This window comes from Oncorhynchus nerka, linkage group LG13 (genome assembly GCF_034236695.1).
Source record: "Oncorhynchus nerka isolate Pitt River linkage group LG13, Oner_Uvic_2.0, whole genome shotgun sequence".
NCBI classification, from domain to species: Eukaryota; Metazoa; Chordata; class Actinopteri; order Salmoniformes; family Salmonidae; genus Oncorhynchus; species Oncorhynchus nerka.
This window is the reverse complement of record NC_088408.1, coordinates 81,645,600-81,671,052: the sequence shown is the minus strand read 5'-3', so window position 1 is coordinate 81,671,052 and position 25,453 is coordinate 81,645,600. Positions and strand designations below refer to the sequence as shown.

General features: G+C 43.3%; 1 protein-coding gene across 1 annotated transcript in view; it reads right to left on the bottom strand.

Moving 5' to 3' along the window:
• LOC115140692 (electrogenic sodium bicarbonate cotransporter 4-like) overlaps positions 1–18,986 on the bottom strand; it is a 62,842-nt gene extending 43,856 nt beyond the window's left edge. The window contains exons 1-8 of the mRNA XM_065026760.1: positions 18,761–18,986; positions 11,388–11,517; positions 10,090–10,250; positions 9,388–9,543; positions 9,017–9,103; positions 4,335–4,390; positions 1,829–1,986; positions 1,198–1,285 (exon numbers count right to left, since the gene is read on the bottom strand). Of these exons, the coding sequence (XP_064882832.1) occupies positions 1,198–1,285; positions 1,829–1,986; positions 4,335–4,390; positions 9,017–9,103; positions 9,388–9,543; positions 10,090–10,250; positions 11,388–11,517; positions 18,761–18,806 (882 nt within the window). The 5' untranslated portion in view covers positions 18,807–18,986. The remainder of the gene's footprint in view (positions 1–1,197; positions 1,286–1,828; positions 1,987–4,334; positions 4,391–9,016; positions 9,104–9,387; positions 9,544–10,089; positions 10,251–11,387; positions 11,518–18,760) is intronic.
• Between the last annotated feature and the right edge of the window lie 6,467 nt (positions 18,987–25,453).

Sequence of the window (25,453 nt, the reverse complement as noted above, 5' to 3'; positions counted from 1 at the left end):
CTCATTAGTTAATGGGATGCATACCCAGGGACCAATTCTTCATGTATGACAGTGGTGGGACTCTGTTCAAAACACCTGCCAGTCTATTATGGGAAATAACAGGCTGTTACCTGTCTGACATAAAACATTTATATCCATGCTATTTTGATAACGAGAGGCTGACTGGTACCAACAGCAAGCCATGAAGGCCTCATTATCACCATGTGGAGTTCTGGCTGACTCAAGTTAACACACCATCAAGCCTGTATTTCCATGTCATCTGTAATGTCATATGTCATGTCCACTGTCATGTCATCTGTCATGTCATCTGTCATCTGCCATCTGTCATCTGTCATGTTCGCTCTAGTGATGTGGGGGATGTGCTTTTGCAAAGTGGGTGGGGTTATATCCTTCCTGTTTGGCCCTGTCCTCCTGTTTCAGCCTCCAGTATTTATGCTGCAGTAGTTTATGTGTCGGGGGCCTAGGGTCAGTTTGTTATATCTGGAGTACTTCTCCTGTCTTATCCGGTGTCCTGTGTGAATTTAAGTATGCTCTCTCTAATTCTCTCTTTCTCTCTTTCTCTCTTTCTCTCGGAGGACCTGAGCCCTAGGACCATGCCTCAGGACTACCTGGCATGATGACTCCTTGCTGTCCCCAGTCCACCTGGCCGTGCTGCTGCTCCAGTTTCAACTGTTCTGCCTGCGGCTATGGAATGCTGACCTGTTCCCCGGACGTACTACCTGTCCCAGACCTGCTGTTTTCAACTCTCTAGAGACAGCAGGAGTGGTAGAGATACTCTTAATGATCGGCTATGAAAAGCCAACTGACATTTACTCCTGAGGTGCTGACTTGTTGCACCCTCGACAACTACTGTGATTATTATTATATGACCATGCTGGTCATTTATGAACATTTGAACATCTTGGCCATGTTCTGTTATAATCTCCACCCGGCACAGCCAGAAGAGGACTGGCCACCCCTCATAGCCTGGTTCCTCTCTAGGTTTCTTCCTAGGTTTTGGCCTTTCTAGGGAGTTTTTCCTAGCCACCGTGCTTCTACACCTGCATTGCTTGCTGTTTGGGGTTTTAGGCTGGGTTTCTGTACAGCACTTTGAGATATCAGCTGATGTACGAAGGGCTATATAAATACATTTGATTTGATTTGATCTGTCATGTCATCTGCATTCATGAAAAGAAAGAAACATTGACAGACACTTACGTCATCCACCATTAGGGTAGCTATGGCTCGACCGATCTGATTATAGGACTTGGCTTTTCCTGTTGGCCCCAACAGAATAAACAGGAATCTGTGGTAGTGCAGGGGAAAAGAAACCTCAACAATGGCTCACAAAATGTCTAACTACAGTATGTGCTGCATGGGCATAAGAACAGATACAATGGACAAGGCAAGATGTAGCCATTATGTACAGCTAGTACTTATATGTCAGACATTGTTTACATGTTAGTCCTTTAGCAGGCGCTTTCATCCAGAGCAATATACATAACCAAGGTTAGGTAAGGCTGTGTGGGGAATAGGTTAGGGTCGACAAAATGTCAAAATATGTGCTTGCATGAGCATAAGAACAGATACAAAGAACACAGAGAAAGAGACAAATAGACAGACTGACTGACAGACAGACAGACAGCTAGACCGATCGACAGACAGACAGACAGACAGACAGACAGACAGACAGACAGACAGACAGACAGACAGACAGACAGACAGACAGACAGACAGACAGACAGACAGACAGACAGACAGACAGACAGACAGACAGACAGACAGACAGACAGACAGACAGACAGACAGACAGACAGACAGACAGGCAGGCAGGCAGGCAGCTCATTACCTGGTGGGCACAGGAACCTCTGTCAGTCCTCCCAGAGTGGTGGCCTGGGCCAGGCGGACAAAGGCTACAAAGGGCTTATCCAGGAAGTCCACTTCACCCACCAGAACATTAGATGCCTCAGCATCTCTAGGGATCTTTTTCATGAACTTATTCCTTAGCTATGGATGGAGGGAATGAGGGAGGGAGGGGTAAGAAGGACAGTCAGAGAGAGTTGATACATCAGGGCATACTGTATATGGTATGGACACTGGATATCTTGTCAGCATAACTGACAAGAACATTTTGAGATGAAATTTCATCATATTTTCAAGTTCAAGTTTCAAGTTTTTTTTATACATTCATACGCACATAAATATCCTAATATGACATTAATAAAGGATTCAGTTGTGACAGGGAAGACATTAGATATGTGTATACAATAGTGTTCTCCTGCTTGACGTTGTCATTGTGTTCTATCAATGCCCTTGGCCTTTCATCGATCCACTCACTGATCTGTTTGAAAATATCATTACATTTCACCTCACTGCTGTTCTGGCAGCTTATGTTTTTGCTGGATAAAATAAACTAGTCTCTGAGCATAACATTTAAAGCAATTCTAGTGAATGTAAAAAAAATACTACATCCATTGGAGACTGGGGCTTGACCGTGGGAAAGAAATGTGGCCGTATAACCTGAACTGACCCATCGCATGCGAAGGTGGGCTGCAAATGAGATACTAACGATCTCACCCGCTATGAACGTACAATCCCAATGCCAATCCCAGTCTCTACATGTGAGGCAGCAGAGGCACGAGGATGGGACACTGAGAAGCACGTTTTCCCAATGGCAGCTCAATACTGACCCAGACAAACCTAGCACAGTCACGGGCTATGTCAGCTCATCTACGGAGGCCATTGCCAGCGACACACACGACACGTGGGCTATCACTAGCAAACTGGCACATGTGACCTACTGTTGATTCAAACATCCCCCTGCGACTACGTTAAGTAAAAACCACTCAACCAGAGAATAATAGTGGTTAGAGCGCTGCGTCAGTAACCAAAAAGTTGCTGGATCAAATCCCCGAGCTGACAAAGTAAAGATCTGTGATTCTGCCCCTGAGCAAGACAGTTTCCCGCGTGCCGAAGACGTGGATGTCGATTTAAGGCAGCCCCTGCACCTCTCTGATTCAGAGGGGTTGGGTTAAACGCGGAGGACACATTTCAGTTGCATGCATTCAGTTGTACAACTGACTAGGTATCCCCCTTCCCCTAATCAGTGAGGGTAGATTGGCATAGCCTGGAAATCAGCCTGGTTCTGCTTTACGCTGGCCAAACAGATACAGGAACGGTCAAGTACCCAGAGATGTATTCATTGATGTGTCTACTGAGTTAAACATGGCATATTTGTCCAGCACATTATCTCAAGACAATTATTTGGGCATAAACTTGGCAGAGGCAACTGTTTCAACCCAACGCTCAGCACAATACACCTGACCTATCATTCAGGGAGGGGCTGTATTTCTCACTGGGTTTAAATGCTACTGTTAAATCATCCTTAGACAACACTGAGTTGTATGCCCGCCTGCTCCCCAGATAACTCTGTGACACGAACACTAAAACAAACACAATCCAAGATTTAATTATAACAACACTGTTTCCATCGGGCTCACCTGGCAACAACGAAACACAACTGTAATCCAAATCCTCTACTGCGTATGTACAGAAAGTAACATTAGATTACGGGTTAAATGTTACTTAATACACTATATGTCATGTACAAGCACACATATACACTCAGTATATCAAACATTAGGACCACCTTCCTAATATTGACTATATTTTGCCCTCAGAAGAGCCTCAATTCATCGTGCATGGACTCTTCAAGGTGTCGAAAGCGTTCCACAGCGATGCTGGCCCATGTTGACTCCAATGCTTCCCACAGTTGTGTCAAGTGGGCTGGATGTCCTTTGGGTAGTTTGATACACACTGGAAACTGCTGAGTGGGAAAAACCCAGCAGCGTTGCCGTTCTAGACACAAAACAGTGCGCCTGGCACCTACTACCATACCCCGTTCAAAGGAAGTTCAATCTTTTGTCTTGTCCATTCACCCTCTGAATGGCACACATACACAATCCATGTCTCAATTGTCTCAAGGCTAAAAAAATCATTATCCTTCCCTTCATCTACACTGATTGAAGTGGATTTAACAAGTGACATCAATAAAGGATCATAGCGTTCACATGGAGTACACACACTCAACACGTTGTGCTATTACAAAATAAGAAACATTCATTCCTGCATTAAAAACACTCTGGTTGCAATTCAATCAAACAGCTTTGCAGAAAACTAACATCATCCCTGCTTAATGACATTTTCAGTAATGTAACTAATCTAGATTAACCTACATGAAATAAATATACATTATATTATGACAATAATTCAGTAAAACCAGTCATTTATCTGTGCAAGGACAATGTTTGATTGAATTGAGCCTGATGAGTTGTAATGTTATATTAGTGGGTCACCTGGTCTGTGCTCGGAGTGTCTGAAATGTCATTCATGCTCCTACTTTGGGCATGACCTGCAAAACAACACAGTACATATAAACAATTGCTTAGGATATGGAGAGGGTTCTAATTATCAATGAAAAATTTGCTAATAATTTTTTGTTCAGTTTTTTCTTCTTCAAATGAAATGAGTTCATGCCATGAAGACGATGAAATATTGTCTAGTATAGTACATATTATTATATATTGTCTAGTATTCTAGAGCTTTAAATACATCTGAAAAGACAGGGAAATAATTGGATATTTAGAAGTGATAAAAGAAGTCAAAGGAAGAGAGAGTGAAAGAAAGAGAGAAAGAGAGACAAACAGGCTCTAGAGAGATGATGAAAGCAGTGAGAGGTGCATAGAGATAGAGATATAAACTTATCTTGCTTTGGCAATGTTAGAGGTACAGAGAGGTACACAGAGAGAGAGAGGTAGAGAGAGAGAGAGGTATAGAGAGAGAATGAGAGAGGTACAGAGGGAGAGAGAGAGGAACAGAGAGAGAGAGAGGTACGGAGAGAGAGAGAGGTACAGAGAGAGAAAAAGAGGTTCGGAGAGAGAGCGAGAGAGAGAGAGAGAGGTACAGAGAGAGAGAGAGAGGTTTGGAGAGAGAGAGAGAGAGAGAGAGGTACAGAGAGAGAGAGAGAGAGAAAGGTACAGAGAGAGAGAGAGGTACGGAGAGAGAGAGAGAGAGGTACAGAGAGAGAAAAAGAGGTTCGGAGAGAGAGAGAGAGAGAGAGGTACAGAGAGAGAAAAAGAGGTTTGGAGAGAGAGAGAGAGAGAGAGAGAGAGCGAGGTACAGAGAGAGAGAGAGAGAGAGAGAGAAAGGTACAGAGAGAGAGTGACCTAAATCGAGAGTACACTGTGGCTAAATATTTGACCATGGTTACTGATCAAAACCAAAAATCTTGACAAAGTACAGGCTCAGTGAGCACAGCCTTGCCATTGAGAAGGGTAGACACAGGAAAACCTGGCTTCCTGTAGAGGAAAGGCTGTGCAACCACTGCAAAACAGCAGAACCTGAGACGGAGCTGCATTTCCTGACAAAATGTCAAAAATATAAAACAATTAGAGAGTGTCATTTCCCCAAATTTGAAACACTTATTCAAGGTTTCAAAGACCTCTCTGATGAGAGTAGGCTACCCGTCCTGTTGGGGGAGGACGCAGAGAGCTGTGGGTTGGCAGCGCACTACATTACTGCCTGCCATAAGTTGAGGGACAGTGTCTGACAGACCAATCAACATGCACATGTACTCCATTGTATGCTTGTTGTTATTGTTGAATGTATGGCTATTTTGACACTTGGTTATTGTTGTTACTGTTGTCCCGTTGACAATTTTGATTCTCATTTGTATATTGTAAATATCCAAAATAAGCGTTTGGCAATATGTACATTGTTACGTCATGCCAATAAAGCAAATTGAATTGAATTGAGTGAGAGAGGTACAGAGAGAGAGAGGGATGTACAGAGAGAGAGAGAGAGAGAGAAAGGACAGAGAGAGAGGTACAGAGAGAGAGAGGTACATAGAGAGAGAGAGAGAGAGGTACAGAGAGAGAGAGGGATGTACAGAGAGAGAGAGAGAGAGAGAGAGAGAAAGGACAGAGAGAGAGGTACAGAGAGAGAGAGGTACATAGAGAGAGAGAGATATGTACAGAGAGATAGAGAGAGAGAGAGAGGTACAGAGAGAGAGAGATGTAAAGAGAGAGGACAGAGAGAGAGAGAGAGAGAGGGCAGAGAGAGAGAGGGGTACAGAAAGAGAGAGAGAGAGAGAGGTACAGAAAGAGAGAGGTACAGAGAGAGAGAGACGTACAGAGAGAGAGAGAGAGAGAGAGAGAGAGAGGTAGGTATATAGAGAGAGAGATGTACAGAGAGAGAGAGAAAGGACAGAGAGAGAGAGGACAGAGAGAGAGAGGTACAGAGAGAGAGAGAGAGAGATGTACAGAGAGAGAGAGAGAGAGAGATGTACAGAGAGAGAGAGAGAAAGGACAGAGAGAGAGAGGACAGAGAGAGAGGTACAGAGAGAGAGAGAGATGTACAGAGAGAGAGAGAGAGAGAGATGTACAGAGAGAGAGAGAGATGTACAGAGAGAGAGAGAGAGAGAGATGTACAGAGAGAGTGAGAGGTACATAGAGAGTGAGAGAGAGGTGCAGAGAGAGTGAGAGAGAGAGAGAGAGAGAGATGTACAGAGAGAGAGAGAGAGAGAGATGTACAGAGAGAGAGAGAGAGGTACAGAGAGAGAGTGAGAGAGAGAGAGAGATGTACAGAGAGAGTGAGAGAGAGATGTACAGAGAGAGAGAGATGTACAGAGAGAGAGAGAGAGGTACAGAGAGAGTGAGAGAGAGAGAGAGAGAGAGAGATGTACACAGAGAGAGAGAGAGAGAGAGATGTACAGAGAGAGAGAGAGAGAGATGTACAGAGAGAGAGAGAGAGAGGTACAGAGAGAGTGAGAGAGAGGTGCAGAGAGAAAAACAACAACAGGAAGATGTATCTATCCAAAATGGAGATGTATGGGTAAACCACTTCTCCAATCTTTTTGGCTATATAACAAAGAACAAAGAGCAAAACATATACATGATCAAATACATATCTTAGAATCAAATAAAGACTACCAGAACCCACTGGATTCTCCAATTACCTTGAATGAGCTACAGGACCAAATAAAAACCCTCCAACCCAAAAAGGCCTCAAATATTCAGACAACAAATTCCATTTGGCTATACTAAAACTCTTTAACATCATCCTTAGCTCTGGCATCGTCCCCAATATTTGGAACCAAGGATTGATCACCCCAATCCACAAAAGTGAAGACAGATTTGACCCCAATAACTACCATGGGATATGCGTCAACAGCAATCTTGGAAAAATCCTCTGCATTATCATTAACATCAGACTCGTACATTTCCTCAGCTTTTTACCAAATTACCGTACAACAGACCATGTATTCACCCTGCACACCCTAATTGACAAACAAACAAACCAAAACAAAGGCAAAGTCTTCTCATGCTTTGTTGATTTCAAAAAAGCCTTTGACTCAATTTGGCATGAGGGTCTGCTATACAAATTGATGGAAAGTGGTGTTGGGGGTAAAACATACGACATTATAAAATCCATGTACACAAACAACAAGTGTGCGGTTAAAATAGGCAAAAAACACACTTCCCACAGGGCCGTGGGGTGAGACAGGGATGCAGCTTAAGCCCCACCCTCTTCAACATAAATATCAACGAGTTGGCGAGGGCACTAGAAAATTCTGCAGCACACGGCCTCACCCTACTAGAATCTGAAGTCAAATGTCTACTCTTTGCTGATGATCTGGTGCTTCTGTCACCAACCAAGGAGGGCCTACAGCAACACCTAGATATTATGCACAGATTCTGCCAGATCTGGGCCCTGACAGTAAATATCAGTAAGACCAAAATAATGGTGTTCCAAAAAGGTCCAGTCCCCAGGACCACAAATACAAATTCCATCTAGACACCGTTGCCCTAGAGCACACAAAAAACTATACATACCTTGGCCTAAAATCAGCGCCACAGGTAACTTCCACAAAGCTGTTAACGATCTGAGAGACAAGGCAAGAAGGGCATTCTATGCCATCAAAAGTAACATAAAATTCAACATACCAATTAGGATCTGGCTAAAAATACTTGAATCAGTTATAGAACCCATTACCCTTTATGGTTGTGATGTCTGGGGTCCAATCACCAACCAAGAAATCACAAAATGGGACAAACACCAAATTGAGACTCTTCTGCAAAAATATATTCTGTGTACAACGTTGAACACCAAATAATGCATGCAGAGCAGAACTAGGCTGATACCCGCTAATTATCAAAATCCAGAAAAGAGACGTTAAATTCTTCAACCACCTAAAAGGAAGCGATTCCCAAACCTTCAATAACAAAGCCTTCACCTACAGAGAGATGAACCTGGAGAAGAGTCCCCTAAGCAAGCTGGTCCTGGGGCTCTGTCCACAAACACGAACACAGCCCACATAGCCCCAGGACAGCAACACAATTAGACCCAACCAAATCATGAGAAAACAAAAAGATAATTACTTGACACATTGGAAATGATTAACAAAAAAACAGAGCAAACTAGAATGCTATTTGGCCCTAAACAGAGAGTACACAGTGGAAGAATACCTGACCACCTTCAATTCTCTATTTTGGTTAGGTTGGGGTGTGACTAGAGTGGGTGATCTAGTGTGTTTATATCTATGTTGGCCTGGTATGGTTCCCAATCAGAGGCAGCTGTTTATCGTTGTCTCTGATTGGGGATCATATTTAGGCAGCCATTTCCCAACTGTGTTTTGTGGGATCTTGTTTTTTAGTTAGTTAGTTTCCTTTTGTTTTTGTAAGTTTCACAAAAATAAAGATGTGGAACTCAGAGCACGCTGCGCCTTGATCCGTCTCTACACACAATATGACATTTGTAATGTCTTTATTCTTTTGGAACTTCTGTGAGTGTAATGTTTACTGTTCATTTTTTTGTTTATTTCACTTTTGCATTTTATCTACTCCATTTGCTTCGGCAATGTCAACATATATTTCCCATGCCAATAAAGTCCTTTGAATTGAATTGAATTGAAAGAGATGTAGCGAGAGAAGTACAGAGAGAGAGGTACAGAGAGAGACAGAGGAGCAGGCAGACTCACGCAGACGACCATAGCCTCCTGGCTGTGATTTCATGCGGAGGTCTTCTGTGGAGCGGTTGAATGCGGCTGCTGCACCTGGACTACGGGCTGAGGAGGGAATACAAGTAAAGAAGACAGCTGAACAAGATTATAATTTCCCCTTGGGGATAAATAACGTTTGTTGAATTGAATTGAATAAAACTGAGATTATTGCATGAAAAGATGTGTGGTCAATTGCAATTAATGAAAGTGTAAGACAGCCTGGGCCGTGGGCATACAATTTGATGTTTTAATGTATATAAGTAGAATACAAATGTAACATTTAGGAAGTACTATAATGTGTCTCAAGCTACTGACGGCCATACTTGACCAGAGAGCAGAGGGACACTCACGGGCACCACCACCGCTGGCCTTGCCCATGTCAGCCAGAGAGCGGTGGATGGGCTTTTTGGTCTGGTGCCTGTGCTTCCTCAGGAGGACAAAGCTGATCTTCTCTCTCAGGTCAGGAGATAGCATGCCCTCGTCTACCTGCTGCTCAATGATTTCATCTGGAGGAGAATGTGGTCTTATTATTGTTTGTGTAGAATCACTCACGATCATCACTTCATTTCCTTCTTGGTACCATAACATCTTTCTTGTCAACAACTGAAGGCTACTAGCATCTTAATTTGAGCCAGTTTTCTACAGCAGGAAAATAATCCTGCAGCAACAGGAAATGTGAATTATTATGTAGATTATAATTCATGGACATTTTTGTAGAGGTTGATACAAAATGTTGTACGGGAAAATCAAGTCTGAAATTTGTAAGTGGTAATTACAAACTTCCAAAGCCTTTTTAAACCTCAAAAACACTACAAGTTTTACATTTCCTGTATTGCAGGAAAGTTCTCATGCAATAGGGTGATCAAATTAAGATCCTACATCTGTACACATTAAGCTAACTCTTCTTAGAAGGGCAACCATGCTGAAATGCCTCTGCTTGTCAATTGCGACAGAGACTTGACATTTTTTACAGTACTACGTCTTAACATTAGGTAAGAATCACACATATGGCATGCATTAGTGCTCTGTACAAAGGAGTTTGTGTTGCTCACCAACTATCTGTGGCAGTGAGTATCCCTCCAGATCAAGCAGCACAGTGCCGGTCTGTATACAGGTCCTCAGCTCAAACAGACTGTGCAGGGACAGGGTGGACACATGGGGCTTGCTCCACCTCTCTCCTCCCTCCTCCACCTTCTCTTCAAACTTCACCCACCTGGACCACAGCACAGGGACAGATAGAGGACATGAGTTGGAGGCGTCAAATGAGTTGGAAGTTAAAAATGACTAATGTCGAATCTGGTATTAGATTAGAACACTGACTGAAAACACTGACTGCACTCAGACATTCAGTAGCTCAGACATTCAGTACCTCAGACATTCAGTAGCTACGACATTCAGTAGCTCAAACATTCAGTACCTCAGACATTCAGTACCTCAGACATTCAGTAGCTACGACATTCAGTAGCTCAGACATTCATTCATTCAAAATTGGAATGACATCTGTCTATGCTGAAGGAATGGGACAATTTGTTTTATGGCATGTATTTTTGGTATCACCATGCACATGTTAAAATATAAATTAGCCTATACTACAGTTGACTCAGAAGTTGATAACATAGACTGTCAACGTCTTGACATGAACTTGTTTTGGCATGAACAGATTTGACATTGGCTGGATTCTACTGTACGTTTCTGTTATGATTCTGTAGGTCTGTGTGAGTAATCTGTTATGATTCTGTAGGTCTGTGTGAGTAATCTGTTATGATTCTGTAGGTCTGTGTGAGTAATCTGTTATGATTCTGTAGGTCTGTGTGAGTAATCTGTTATGATTCTGTAGGTCTGTGTGAGTAATCTGTTATGATTCTGTAGGTCTGTGTGAGTAATCTGTTATGATTCTGTAGGTCTGTGTGAGTAATCTGTTATGATTCTGTAGGTTTGCGTGTGTAATCTCTTATGATTCTGTAGGTTTGTGTGTGTAATCTGTTATGATTCTTTAGGTTTGCGTGTGTAATCTGTTATGATACTGTAGGTCTGTGTGAGTAATCTGTTATGATTCTGTAGGTTTGCGTGTGTAATCTCTTATGATTCTGTAGGTTTGTGTGTGTAATCTGTTATGATTCTTTAGGTTTGCGTGTGTAATCTGTTATGATTATGTAGGTCTGGGTGAGTAATCTGTTATGATTCTGTAGGTTTGTGTGTGTAATCTGTTATGATTCTGTAGGTTTGTGTGTGTAATCTGTTATGATTCTGTAGGTCTGTGTGTGCAATCTGTTATGATTCTGTAGGTTTGTGTGTGTAATCTGTTATGATTCTGTAGGTCTGTGTGTGTAATCTGTGGGTCAGCAGTCACCTAGCAGACTCTTTCCACTCCAGCTCATCCCCGTCCTGCTGCAGCGTGTCCATCTCAGTGAACAGTGTGGGGGTGGGCATGTCATCCTCCTCTCCCAGGATATAGCGCAGCCGCTCAGCTGCAGGGGACACTGGGATGAACACACACACGCACACACAGGACACACACACCGGACACACACACCGGTCACACACACACACACACACGTCCGATATCATCACTGATGTCAGACTCATATTTACTCTGGAGATGTTTTCTTTATTTGGACTTTTATGGGTCAGAAATCTAAGTGTGCTTAATCTTTTCCCAGTTTAGCCACTTATTAGTTTCAAGAAATGGTGTAACGGCAGACGGTGATGATCACATTTCCTAATATCGAAAAGAAAGAATTTGACTGGCTTGTTGTTGTAATTCCTCACACACATTATTATTTAGGGATGGTTTGCTGACACATCAGAAATTGTTGAACTTGTCTTCCCCTTTCATTCCACTTAAATGGTAATGATCTGATCTTGAGCTTGACAGCATTTCTATTAATCCAACAGGAACACCCATAACCAGAGGGTTTGGTCTCCACACCGAGCGGTCAATGCTTAGGCTAACTCAGCGACCTGGCTTGTCACATTACAACCTCAATATAGGGGATAATGGGGTGTGTTGGGACGTTCTACACATTCAGCATCACTACGTCAAGGGAAATATAGTATTTTTTCGAACAAAGATATCTATTATTCAGGATGCTGTGTATCCCTGGAAATACTCTGAATTAATAAAAAAATAACAACATAGCTTGTCCAGAAAAAGTGATCTCTTGGCACAACTTGGCAGATTGAAACAGGTAAATATGAAATAATTGAGCATTGGTTCAGGGTAAGTGGAGCCGCCTTGGGGTAAGTGGGTGCCGGTGTCCTGTGACTGGGTGATGGTGCTGGTAGGTCAAAGTTTAATTAATGGAATGGGGGTGTGATATATGATCTTAAATGTATGCCTACATTCAGATATAGATTTCTCTATTCAATATCACTTACCCTTCCATCTCTTGACCAGTTATCTGGGACAGGGATGTTTCAATCTGCCAATTCATTGGCAAGTTCTCTGTATTTGAGGCTACTAAGCCCATGAAACTGGTCCACGAGATTCTTGATTTGTTTATCATGCTCAGACTCCAAGTCATCAGATGAGACCTTGTGTTCCTCTGCTACTCTGTCACAGACTCACTTTCACACAGCTCAGACTCCAAATCATCAGATGAGACCTTGTGTTCCTCTGCTACTCTGTCACAGACTCACTTTCACACAGCTCAGACTCCAAGTCATCAGATGAGACCTTGTGTTCCTCTGCTACTCTGTCACAGACTCACTTTCACACAGCTCAGACTCCAAGTCATCAGATGAGACCTTGTGTTCCTCTGCTACTCTGTCACAGACTCACTTTATAGAGCTCAGACTCCAAGTCATCAGATGAGACCTTGTGTTCCTCTGCTACTCTGTCACATCCTCTCTTTATACAGCTCAGACTCCAAGTCATCAGATGAGACCTTGTGTTCCTCTGCTACTCTGTCACAGACTCACTTTCACACAGCTCAGACTCCAAGTCATCAGATGAGACCTTGTGTTCCTCTGCTACTCTGTCACAGACTCACTTTCACACAGCTCAGACTCCAAGTCATCAGATGAGACCTTGTGTTCCTCTGCTACTCTGTCACATCCTCACTTTCACACAGCTCAGACTCCAAGTCATCAGATGAGACCTTGTGTTCCTCTGCTACTCTGTCACAGACTCACTTTATAGAGCTCAGACTCCAAGTCATCAGATGAGACCTTGTGTTCCTCTGCTACTCTGTCACATCCTCTCTTTATACAGCTCAGACTCCAAGTCATCAGATGAGACCTTGTGTTCCTCTGCTACTCTGTCACAGACTCACTTTCACACAGCTCAGACTCCAAGTCATCAGATGAGACCTTGTGTTCATCTGCTACTCTGTCACAGACTCACTTTATACAGCTCAGACTCCAAGTCATCAGATGAGACCTTGTGTTCCTCTGCTACTCTGTCACATCCTCTCTTTATACAGCTCAGACTCCAAGTCATCAGATGAGACCTTGTGTTCCTCTGCTACTCTGTCACAGACTCACTTTCACACAGCTCAGACTCCAAGTCATCAGATGAGACCTTGTGTTCCTCTGCTACTCTGTCACAGACTCACTTTCACACAGCTCAGACTCCAAGTCATCAGATGAGACCTTGTGTTCCTCTGCTACTCTGTCACAGACTCACTTTCACACAGCTCAGACTCCAAGTCATCAGATGAGACCTTGTGTTCCTCTGCTACTCTGTCACAGACTCACTTTATACAGCTCAGACTCCAAGTCATCAGATGAGACCTTGTGTTCCTCTGCTACTCTGTCACATCCTCTCTTTATACAGCTCAGACTCCAAGTCATCAGATGAGACCTTGTGTTCCTCTGCTACTCTGTCACAGACTCACTTTCACACAGCTCAGACTCCAAGTCATCAGATGAGACCTTGTGTTCATCTGCTACTCTGTCACAGACTCACTTTATACAGCTCAGACTCCAAGTCATCAGATGAGACCTTGTGTTCCTCTGCTACTCTGTCACATCCTCTCTTTATACAGCTCAGACTCCAAGTCATCAGATGAGACCTTGTGTTCCTCTGCTACTCTGTCACATCCTCTCTTTATACAGCTCAGACTCCAAGTCATCAGATGAGACCTTGTGTTCCTCTGCTACTCTGTCACAGACTCACTTTATACAGCTCAGACTCCAAGTCATCAGATGAGACCTTGTGTTCCTCTGCTACTCTGTCACATCCTCTCTTTATACAGCTCAGACTCCAAGTCATCAGATGAGACCTTGTGTTCCTCTGCTACTCTGTCACAGACTCACTTTATGCAGCTCAGACTCCAAGTCATCAGATGAGACCTTGTGTTCCTCTGCTACTCTGTCACAGACTCACTTTATACAGCTCAGACTCCAAGTCATCAGATGAGACCTTGTGTTCCTCTGCTACTCTGTCACATCCTCTCTTTATACAGCTCTAACTCCAAGTCATCAGATGAGACCTTGTGTTCCTCTGCTACTCTGTCACAGAATCACTTTATACAGCTCAGACTCCAAGTCATCAGATGAGACCTTGTGTTCCTCTGCTACTCTGCCACAGACTCACTTTATACAGCTCAGACTCCAAGTCATCAGATGAGACCTTGTGTTCCTCTGCTACTCTGTCACAGACTCACTTTCACACAGCTCAGACTCCAAGTCATCAGATGAGACCTTGTGTTCCTCTGCTACTCTGTCACATCCTCTCTTTATACAGCTCAGACTCCAAGTCATCAGATGATACCTTGTGTTCCTCTGCTACTCTGTCACAGACTCACTTTATACAGCTCAGACTCCAAGTCATCAGATGAGACCTTGTGTCCCTCTGCTACTCTGTCACAGACTCACTTTATACAGCTCAGACTCCAAGTCATCAGATGAGACCTTGTGTTCCTCTGCTACTCTGCCACAGACTCACTTTATACAGCTCAGACTCCAAGTCATCAGATGAGATCTTGTGTTCCTCTGCAACTCTGTCACAGACTCACTTTCACACAGCTCAGACTCCAAGTCATCAGATGAGACCTTGTGTTCCTCTGCTACTCTGTCACAGACTCACTTTATACAGCTCAGACTCCAAGTCACCAGATGAGACCTTGTGTTCCTCTGCTACTCTGTCACAGACTCACTTTATACAGCTCAGACTCCAAGTCATCAGATGAGACCTTGTGTTCCTCTGCTACTCTGTCACAGACTCACTTTATACAGCTCAGACTCCAAGTCATCAGATGAGACCTTCTGTTCCTCTGCTACTCTGTCACAGACTCACTTTATACAGCTCAGACTCCAAGTCATCAGATGAGACCTTGTGTTCCTCTGCTACTCTGTCACAGACCCACTTTCACACAGCTCAGACTCCAAGTCATCAGATGAGACCTTGTGTTCCTCTGCTACTCTGTCACATCCTCTCTTTATACAGCTCAGACTCCAAGTCATCAGATGAGACCTTGTGTTCCTCTGCTACTCTGCCACAGACTCACTTTATACAGCTCAGACTCCAAGTCATCAGATGAGACCTTGTGTTCCTCTGCTACTCTGTCACATCCTCTCTTTATACAGCTCAGACTCCAAGTCATCAGATGAGACCTTGTGTTCCTCTGCTACTCTGTCACAGACTCACTTTCCCACAGCTACATATTTGTTTTAGTTGTTTGTCTCTGTACCTCTTCAGTGTCATTCAGTCTATTTTTTTCCATCCTTGCTAGTTGCTTGTACTCTTATGGACTTCTTCCCTTCTCTCACTTCCTTGGCTGCTCTGTCAAGAACCTCAAAGGGGGGGCTAGACCCCTGCTTGTTTTGCGTTTGTTTACATGGGGCTTGATGATGTCATCTCTGTAGCAATACTAATGCACTATCTTGAGTTCATATGGATGACACCTTGCTAAAGTACCATGAATTTATGCATAAAACTGACTAAATGTGTTGAAGACTATCTGACTGAAGGTTCTGGACTCAGACTGGGCCACGACAACACCAATAGGAGGAACAGACTTAGTTGTTGCCTAGCAACAGAGACTGACTGTTTGTACTAGAAATACAAGGAGGTGACTCCAACTGTAGTCCAACTGGATTTGTACCAGAACTTAGAACCTATCAGGGGTATGTAGTATGGTGGCCATTGGCCTCTAACATTTACATGAAGATTGACATAGATGTCCATTACTGTGTCCCAAATTACACTCTATTTCCTATATAGTGTACTACTTTTGACCTGAGCCCTATGGGTTATGGTCAAGAGTAGTGCACTAAATAGGGATCAAGGTGCCATTTGGGACACATTCCATATGTGGGTTGTAGTTAGCTGAGGGAAGGGAGCTTTGCACTGTAGCTGGTGGTCACAGTGTTCTAACCTAACCGACGGATGGACTAGAGCCGTCTATAAATTACACACTGAGCTGTAAAAAGCCATGATGGATCAATGGCTTTAAATCATTGTATCGACAGGAACCAACCCGGGAGTGAATTCCTGTTATATTTCCTGTTTGCATACATTAGTACCCACAAAAACCTCACTTGTCAGCCTATGGGGAAGGACCATAGAAACAGAATCCCATCATCATAGTGATTCTATTTCTATGTAGAAAGACAGTATATGTGAATGAGACAGAGCATATTACTTTTTCCAAATGCAGAAAACAACTACTGGGAAACAAATATTCAGCAACCATCACTCCTGTGTTCCAATGGCAGCTTCATTAAATAGTACCTGCAAAACACCAGTCTCAATGTCAACAGTGAAGAGGTGACTCCGGCATGCTGGCCTTCTAGGCAGAGTTCCTCAGACCAGTGTCTGTGTTTTTTTGCCCATCTTAATCTTTTATTTTTATTGGCCAGTCTGAGATATGGCTTTTTCTTTGCAACTCTGCCTAGAAGGCCAGCATCCCAGAGTCGCCTCTTCACTGTTAATGTTGACTGGTGTTTTGCGGGTACTATTTAATGAACCTGCCAGTTCAGGACTTGTGAGGCATCTGTTTCTCAAACTAGACACTCTAATGTACTTGTCCTCTTGCTCAGTTGTGCAACGGAGCCTCCCACTCCTCTTTATATTCTGGTTAGAGACAGTTTGTGCTGTTCTATAAAGTGAGTAGTACACAGCGCTGTTTGAGATCTTCAGTTTCTTGGCAATTTCTTGCATGGAATAGCCTTAATTTCTCAGAACAAGAATAGACTGACGAGTTTCAGAAGAAAGTGTTTTGTTTCTGGCCATTTTGAGCCTGTAATTGAACCTACAAATGCTGATGCTCAAGATACTCAACTAGTCTAAAGAAGGCCAGTTTTATTGCTTCTTTAATCAGGAAAACAGTTTTCATCTGTGCTAACATAATTGCAAGAGAGTTTTCTAATGATCAATTAGCCTTTTAAAATGATAAACTTGGATTAGCTAACACAACGTGCCATTGGAACACAGGAGTGATGGTTGCTGATAATGGGCCTCTGCACGCCTATGTAGATATACCATTAAAAATCAGCCGTTTCCAGCTACAATAGCCATTTACAACATTAACATTAACATGTCTACACTGTATTTCTGATCAATTTGATGTTATTTTAATGGACAAAAAATGTGCTTTTCTTTCAAGAACAATGACATTTCTAAGTGACCCCAAACTTTTGAACGGTAGTGTATATTTTTTAAACCCTTACGTATTTATCCAACTGTAATAAAAACACTGACACAAACAGTTTTCAAAGTGTGAGAAAATGACAGGTACGGGTAGACAGAGAGACTGTCACTACAGTAAGCCGTTTCATTCACTTTCCCGAAATTCTCTTTATTCAGCATTTTCTAAGCTTTCATCTCCCAAAATGTTGTTGTCCTGAAGGTACTTTGGTACGACTCACAACCTTCAAACAGCTTCTAATCTTATAGGGAAAGTTCCACAAAACAACATATTTATGTGGAACTGAACTCTACCTTGTCTTTCCTTCTTCTCTCAAATATATTCAAACATAGTGTTCCTTTCATTCCTGTGTAACAGCCCTCTCCTATTATTGCAGCCATGCAGATGCTCTCTTACACCAGCTAACAAGCTGACTGAGATTAACAACAGCTGCATATTCATACTACTGTGCTGCTTTGAACTCAGTTACACCACATAAAGTGATGTGCACAGCTTTACCTAGCAATTTAACCAGGTCAGCATTCTGGCCAAGGGATGCAATTCCAACCAAACCTGATTTATGTTTTATTTGAGTTCCTGTAAGCATTACAGATCCACTTCCTCATATAGAAAAATGTCCTTGACATTTCAGCCAATTTAGCAGATGCTCTTTTCCAGGGGGACTTGCAGGATAAAATAAAGTGCCTTGCTCAAGGGCTTTGCTTTCAATGACTGGCCCATCATGCTTAACCTCTAGGCTTCCTGCCGCCAAAAGGGAAATAACAACTGGCTATTGAATCTGAAATACTGTCTTCGTCAACTGTCCGGACCGTGCGTCACTGAGAGTTGTTATGATGCAGCCAGCGTCACTGAGAGTTGTTATGATGCAGCCAGCGTCACAGGAGTTGTGACTTGTGGAGGGAATGGAATGAAATCAAATCAAACAAAACCATGTGTTTGATATCATTCATTCCATTCCATACTGTAGTGCAGCATAGTGACATGTGACTCATCATGACTTACTTGTGATGTGATGCGTGAAGTGATTGGTTTTTATGGTGCATAGGCACTGGAGTGTGATGTGATTGAAGCCCAGGTAGTGCACTACATAGCGAATAGGGTGCCATTTGTCACGCAGACCATGACTAACTTGTGCGGTTGATGTCTTGAGGAACTTGGAGGTCATGTGGGTCCATGAGTCCCTCCTCTAGGTCCCTGTATCTGTCTCTGTCATCATGGTCATGGTGTCTATGGTGGTCGTAGTGTCTGTCCCCCCTCTCCTTGTCTGCTGCCTCACGGCCCCCCGCAGAACGTCTTCGCCGGCGTTTCCGTCTGTACCCACGAGGCACCGGGACACCGATGTAGATGTTCTGCTGGTCTGTGGACAAACGGTAATGCAAATTACATTAACATCAAAGTTGGTTACTGGGACACTAATGCAGATGGACTAATGGCCTGTAAACAAACCGTAAGGTAAAGTCACATTAACATACATGATTTAAATCAGTCATTGAGGAGAACGTACTGCAAACATGTATTACAGAAACAGAACGTCCTAAAAAAGACATTAAACTGGGCTTAATAATAGTTTTACAATATCTAGAAAAGCCAAACAACAACCTTGACAGACTAACATAATCACAGAGTCCTGCCACATCACTCATTAATCCCTGGTACAGAAAGGGACATTTCCATAAGCGTTCAATCATTGAAACAAACAATGAATCAATTATGATACAGTGTTCATGTCTGTTTCTCTAATAAATAAACCATTCTCAAGTATTTTAGTCAGGGTTGAATGGCAAAGAAAATGAATTCTTATCAATGAATTGCATGTAAAAGATTACTCTTCTTCTGCACATTGTCTTTTCTTACATGACATACTTTGTGATGTTTTCCTGTCAGCTACTAACAGCAGGAACCATGTCAACGTTTGTGCTGTTTTACATTACTTTGATACCAACTGTACTGTCACTTTGCAATGGACTCCTTTTTGAATATCAATGCATGATCAAGTTCATTTTATGCAACAACTACATTAAAACACAATTAGAACATTGTTCTAAATTGAATAATACGCTGTTTGCCGAAAGGACCCCCCAAAAATTAACTTAGCATGTGAGGCCTGAGGGGTAAGCCAGATCTACTCAGGGTTTTCTAAAGTTATCCAGCTTCAGTTAGCTTCCCATTCCAGCTCAGACTTCATCCGGTGGATGGACGGTGGATATTACTCTTCTGCCTGCCACTAACTCTAGCAGGCTTGTAACTGCGTGTGCATGTCGCATGTGACTAGTCGAATTCCAAACTCTTCATTGAGACAATGCTGAAACATCAAGCCATGGGCAAGTTAGTGTCATATTTTAATTTGTGCCTAAATCAAAATGAAAGAAAATCTTGCAAATTCAGCAGTCTTTTAGAAGTTCCGTCTACACAGCCTCCTCTTCCTAGTATTCTGATGGCTAATGTCCAATCGCTGGAAAATAAATGTTGAACTCAGAGAAAGGCTTCAATCGCATAGGAACATCAGAACATCATGTGTCTGTTTTTCAGAGACATGGCTTACGGACAATTCACTTGCTCTGCTATTCAACCAGGCGGCTTTTCCATTTTCCGTATGGATTGAACGGCGGCTTCTGGTAAGAGCAGGGGGAGGGGTATGCATCCTCATCAACAAAACATCTCAAGCTCCTGGTCACCCAACCTGGAGTTTTTGATGCTAAAATATGCCGAAGGAATTCCTGTGTTGTTATCACAGTGTGTACCTACCGCCACAAGCAAACATCAAGGCGACACTCAGCGAACTGTACAAGGACATTAGCCAGCAAGAATCCTCTCACCCAGAAGCAGTCTTTATTGTCGCAGGAGATTTTAAAACAAAGTATCACCAACATGTATCCTGCCTCATGAGAGGAAACAATGTGATGGACCATGTATATACAAACATCCGTGACAGAGGCAGAATCAATGCTGCAGGACTGTTTTGAGAATACTGATTGGAATATGTTCAAAGAGTCTACTCAGGACTCATCCATCAACATTGAGGAATATATATCATCAGTCACAGGCTTCATTAGGAATGTGTTAATGATGTTGTAACAACACTAACAATCTGTACATACCCAAACCAAAACCCTGGATGAATGGTGAAATCCGTACCATGCTAAGAGCCCATACTGCAGCATTCAATGACTCGTTGACGCGCAAAGCTTATAAGCCAAGCAGGTACAAACTCCGCAAAAAGATGATACAAACATAAACTTGAATCGATGTTCGACAACTCAGAATTCCGACGCATGTGGCAAAGACTACAGGCTATCAGGGACTACAAAGGCAGATCCAGATGTGTGGTGCTCACTGAAGGCTCTAGCTGCTCCAGATAACCAGGTGCTTTTGCTCTCCAAGGCTGACATGAGGAAAACTCTAAAAAGATTAAATACTCACCAAGCCACCGGGCCAGATGGCATCCCTGGCCGGGTGTGTGTTAACCAGCTGGTGGGCATCTTCTCTGACATTTCAACCTGTCCTTGTCCCAGGCTGTAGTCCCCACTTGCTTCAAGGACACCACCATTGTCCCCATGCCCAAAACCAATGTGACATGCCCAAATGACTATTGCCCGTCTCACTCACCACTGGCATCATGAAGTACTTCAAGAGGCTGGTCAAGGCCAGCATGCTAGCCACACTGGACCCACTCCAATGTACCTACAGCTCCAACAGATCCATGGAAGATGCCATTTCCATCGCTATTCACACGGTCCTAATACACCTGGACAAGAGGAACACCTATGTGAGAATGCTATTCATTGACTACAGTTCAGCATTCAACACTATTGTTCCTCCAAGCTCATCACCAATCTCAGAATAATGGGTCTGGACACTGCCCTCTGCACCTGGATCCTGGATCCTGGACTCCCTGATGGGCAGACCACAAGTTGTGAGGATTGGCAACAGCCCCCCCCCCCCCCCCCCACCACTGCTGTACTCCCTGTTCCCCCACGACTGTGTTGCTTTGCACGACACCAACTCCATCATCAAGTTTTCTGATGACACCACGGTTGTAGGACTGATAACCAACAACAATAGGGGGAGGTAAGTGAACTGGCATTGTGGTGCTAGGACAACAACCTGTCCTTCAACATCAGCAAAACAGAGGAGTTCTGGAAGCAGAGGAGGGAACAAGCCCTGATCCACATCAACCAGACTGCATTAGTGAGAGTCAGCAGTTTTAAGTTCCTGCGCGTCCCCATCACAGATAACTTGACATTGACCAACAACACCCCCACTCTTGTCAAGAGGGCTCAACAGCGCCTTTACCCACTAAGGCAGCTTAAGAATTTTGGCTTTCCACCCCGGGTCCTTGCCAAATACTACTGCTGCACCATCGAGAGCATACTGACCAGTTGCATTATGGCCTGGTATGGGAATTGCTCGGTCCATGACCGCAAGGCCCTCGAGTGTGTGGTGAAGTTCGCCAAGTATCTCACTGGGACCGTGCTCCCACCCATCCAGGAAATATATTTGTAACGGTGCCTGAGGAAGTCCCAGGGAATCATCAAGGACCACACACACCCCAGCCATGAAGCATGAGGTCTCATACCAAAAGGCTCAGAGGCTGTTTCTAATTACAAACCATCAGAATGCTAAACACTTGAACTGGACTGACCAACTGCTCTGATTCTCCGCACCTTAGCACACACACACACACACACACACACACACACACACACACACACACACACACACACACACACACACACACACACACACACACATAGTCTTGTACAGCTAACAATGGGACACACAATTCAGTCCCATTCAACATCCAATTTTCTCTAACCCCTAACCCTAGACCTAACCCTAACCTAACCCGTACTCTTACCCTAACCATAAACGTAACCCTAACCCTAACCCAAAACCTAACTTTAACCTTAAACCTAACTCTAGTGTCACGCCCTGATCTGTTTCACCTGTCTTTGTGATTGTCTCCACCCTCCTCCAGGTGTCGCCCATCTTCCCCATTATCCCCTTTGTATTTATACCTGTGTTCGCTGTTTGTCTGTTTCCAGTTAGTTTTGTTCCTCAAACCTGCCAGCATTTTCCCCCTTGCTCCTGCCTTGTCTATATTCCTGTTTTCTAGTTTTCCTGGTTTTGTCCTTTCTGCCTGCCCTGACCTTGAGCCTGCCTGCCGTCCAGTACCTTTGCCCCACTACTCTGGATAACCAACCTCTGCCTGACCTGACCCTGAGCCTGCCTGCCATCCTGTACCTTTGACCTCTACTCTGGATTACCAACCTCTGCCTGACCTGACCCTGAGCCTGCCTGCCATCCTGTACCTTTGACCTCTACTCTGGATTACCGACCTCTGCCTGACCTGACCCTGAGCCTGCCTGCCATCCTGTACCTTTGACCTCTACTCTGGATTACCAACCTCTGCCTGACCTGACCCTGAGCCTGCCTGCCATCCTGTACCTTTGCCTGCCTGTGTTCGTATTAATACACTTTTGTTACTTCGACATTGTCTGCACATGGGACTCACCTTCAAACTTGATACCTAGCTCCTAACCCTAAAGCTAACCCTAGCTCCTAACCATAACCCTAAACCTAATTATAACAAAAACATTCATTCTAACCTGAACCCTAAACAAAACAACAAACAAACAAAATGTCCCCAGTTGGTCAAATTGTTGTTTGTTTACTATTCTTGTGGGGACTTCTGTTAAACACATCCATCACAACTGCTGCCACAAGATTCTTAGTTACTATTGATAATACTGCACAATTTAAACACTTGTCCCCTGATCCCCCATTCCCCTATACTCGTGTAAATATTGGACTATAAATTGTGTCTTCCTGTATTATACTTATGCTAAAATGTTTATTATATTCTACTGAGCCATTTACTTTATGTTCGTATTCTTATATTTTATTATTTATTATTGTTGTCGCATTGTCGAGAAGGAACCCGCAAATAATAATTTATTTGGACGGTGTGTACCATGTGTACCCTGTACATACAACTAATAAAACTTGAAACATGAAAAGTCTGTGACATCCGCCTCAGTGCAAAGCTAAATACAGAGAAATCAATGCTGGAACAACATACAGCCCTGCTGGAAATACACACATCCCTGTTGCCAAATGGATAGATAGGGGCCTGCTTAGGACATGGTGAACCACACTGAGAGTACATACACACATCCCTGTTGCCAAATGGATAGATAGGGGCCTGCTTAGGACATGGTGAACCACACTGAGAGTACATACACACATCCCTGTTGCCAAATGGATAGATAGGGGCCTGCTTAGGACATGGTGAACCACACTGAGAGTACATACACACATCCCTGTTGCCAAATGGATAGATAGGGGCCTGCTTAGGACATGGTGAACCACACTGAGAGTACATACACACATCCCTGTTGCCAAATGGATAGATAGGGGCCTGCTTAGGACATGGTGAACCACACTGAGAGTACATACACACATGCACACTCATATTCACATAGAAAATGGTATCCAATGCCCATCATGATCATGTTATTCTTTCATCGTTGTTATTGCCAATTATCATCACATAGGACATGATTAATTCTTCAAGATAAACAGCACATTTACACAAATGATCAGATCTAATAATGATACATTAGATACTTAAATACACTGAAATGATGAATGTCAGTTCATTCCATTTTAGCCAGGATAGTCCACTCAGTAATAATTGCCACTGTTTTACACAATACTGTAATTGAAAACAAAACTAACTGTAAATCTCTCATGTCCATTCTTGTTAGCAACAGACTGTTAGACCTATTCCATCATGATAGGTCTATTGTACATTATACATCATGTATTTTATTGTAGACGAGGACAGTTTCCTGATGTACTGTGATGTGTCTCACTTACCCTCCTCCTCATCATATCCATGGTGAATGCCCCCCATACCCCGGTCTCCCATACCCCGGTCTCCCATACCCCGGTCTCCCATAACCCGGTCTCCCATACCCCGGTCTCCCATTCGCTCATGGTCCATCCTGGAAAAAAAGAAAGACAGAAAGGGGAAGATCAGTGTAAAGAACTGTGTGTATTTATCACAGTTCACACAATCTTAGTTGACAACCCATCGGTTTCTACGATCAATCAGAGTGGTTAGAATGTATTTGCGTTCTAGAAATCATCGGAGAGGTACTCCGATTCAGACGCATTGCGGAGAAGAAAATATTGTCAGTGAGCATTTGGCCGGAGAAAAAAGTTTGGATAGCCAGGCAATAGACAATGATCATGTTCACAAATTACAGGTCAGTGTGTGTACAGACTGAGTGCTGAACATTTCCCATATCTGGGAGACTCTGAGAATGTAGCGAACTTGTCAAGGATTTGAAGGGCGAGACAGTTCACATATACTGTATGCACTTAGAAGAGTGCTTGCATGGTTGTGACTGACTATATAGCTACTATTGTGTTTCTGTGCGTGTGTGTGTGTGTGTGTGTGTGTGTGTGTGAGACCCAACTGAGCAGTAAGCCATGTGCATTGACCTGCATGTGAGGCTGCTGAGGATCACAGATCAATGTGGAAATAATTAAATGGCAGGTCAACTCAATGGAAATGTAATAATTAAAACAGATGAGCAGAGTACTTCATGCACGTGACATTTTGACATACCACTGGATATGGGGTAATGCCATTGACAATACTTAGGCTTCTCATGTTTGTGTGTCTTACTATTCCCAGGTAACATCCTAACGTGGCACACAAAGTTCATAAACAATACTGACTAAACTATACATTCATAAAGTAGCCTGAGGGCATTTCCATGTAAAAAGCCCCATGAGGTTCATAGGGGCA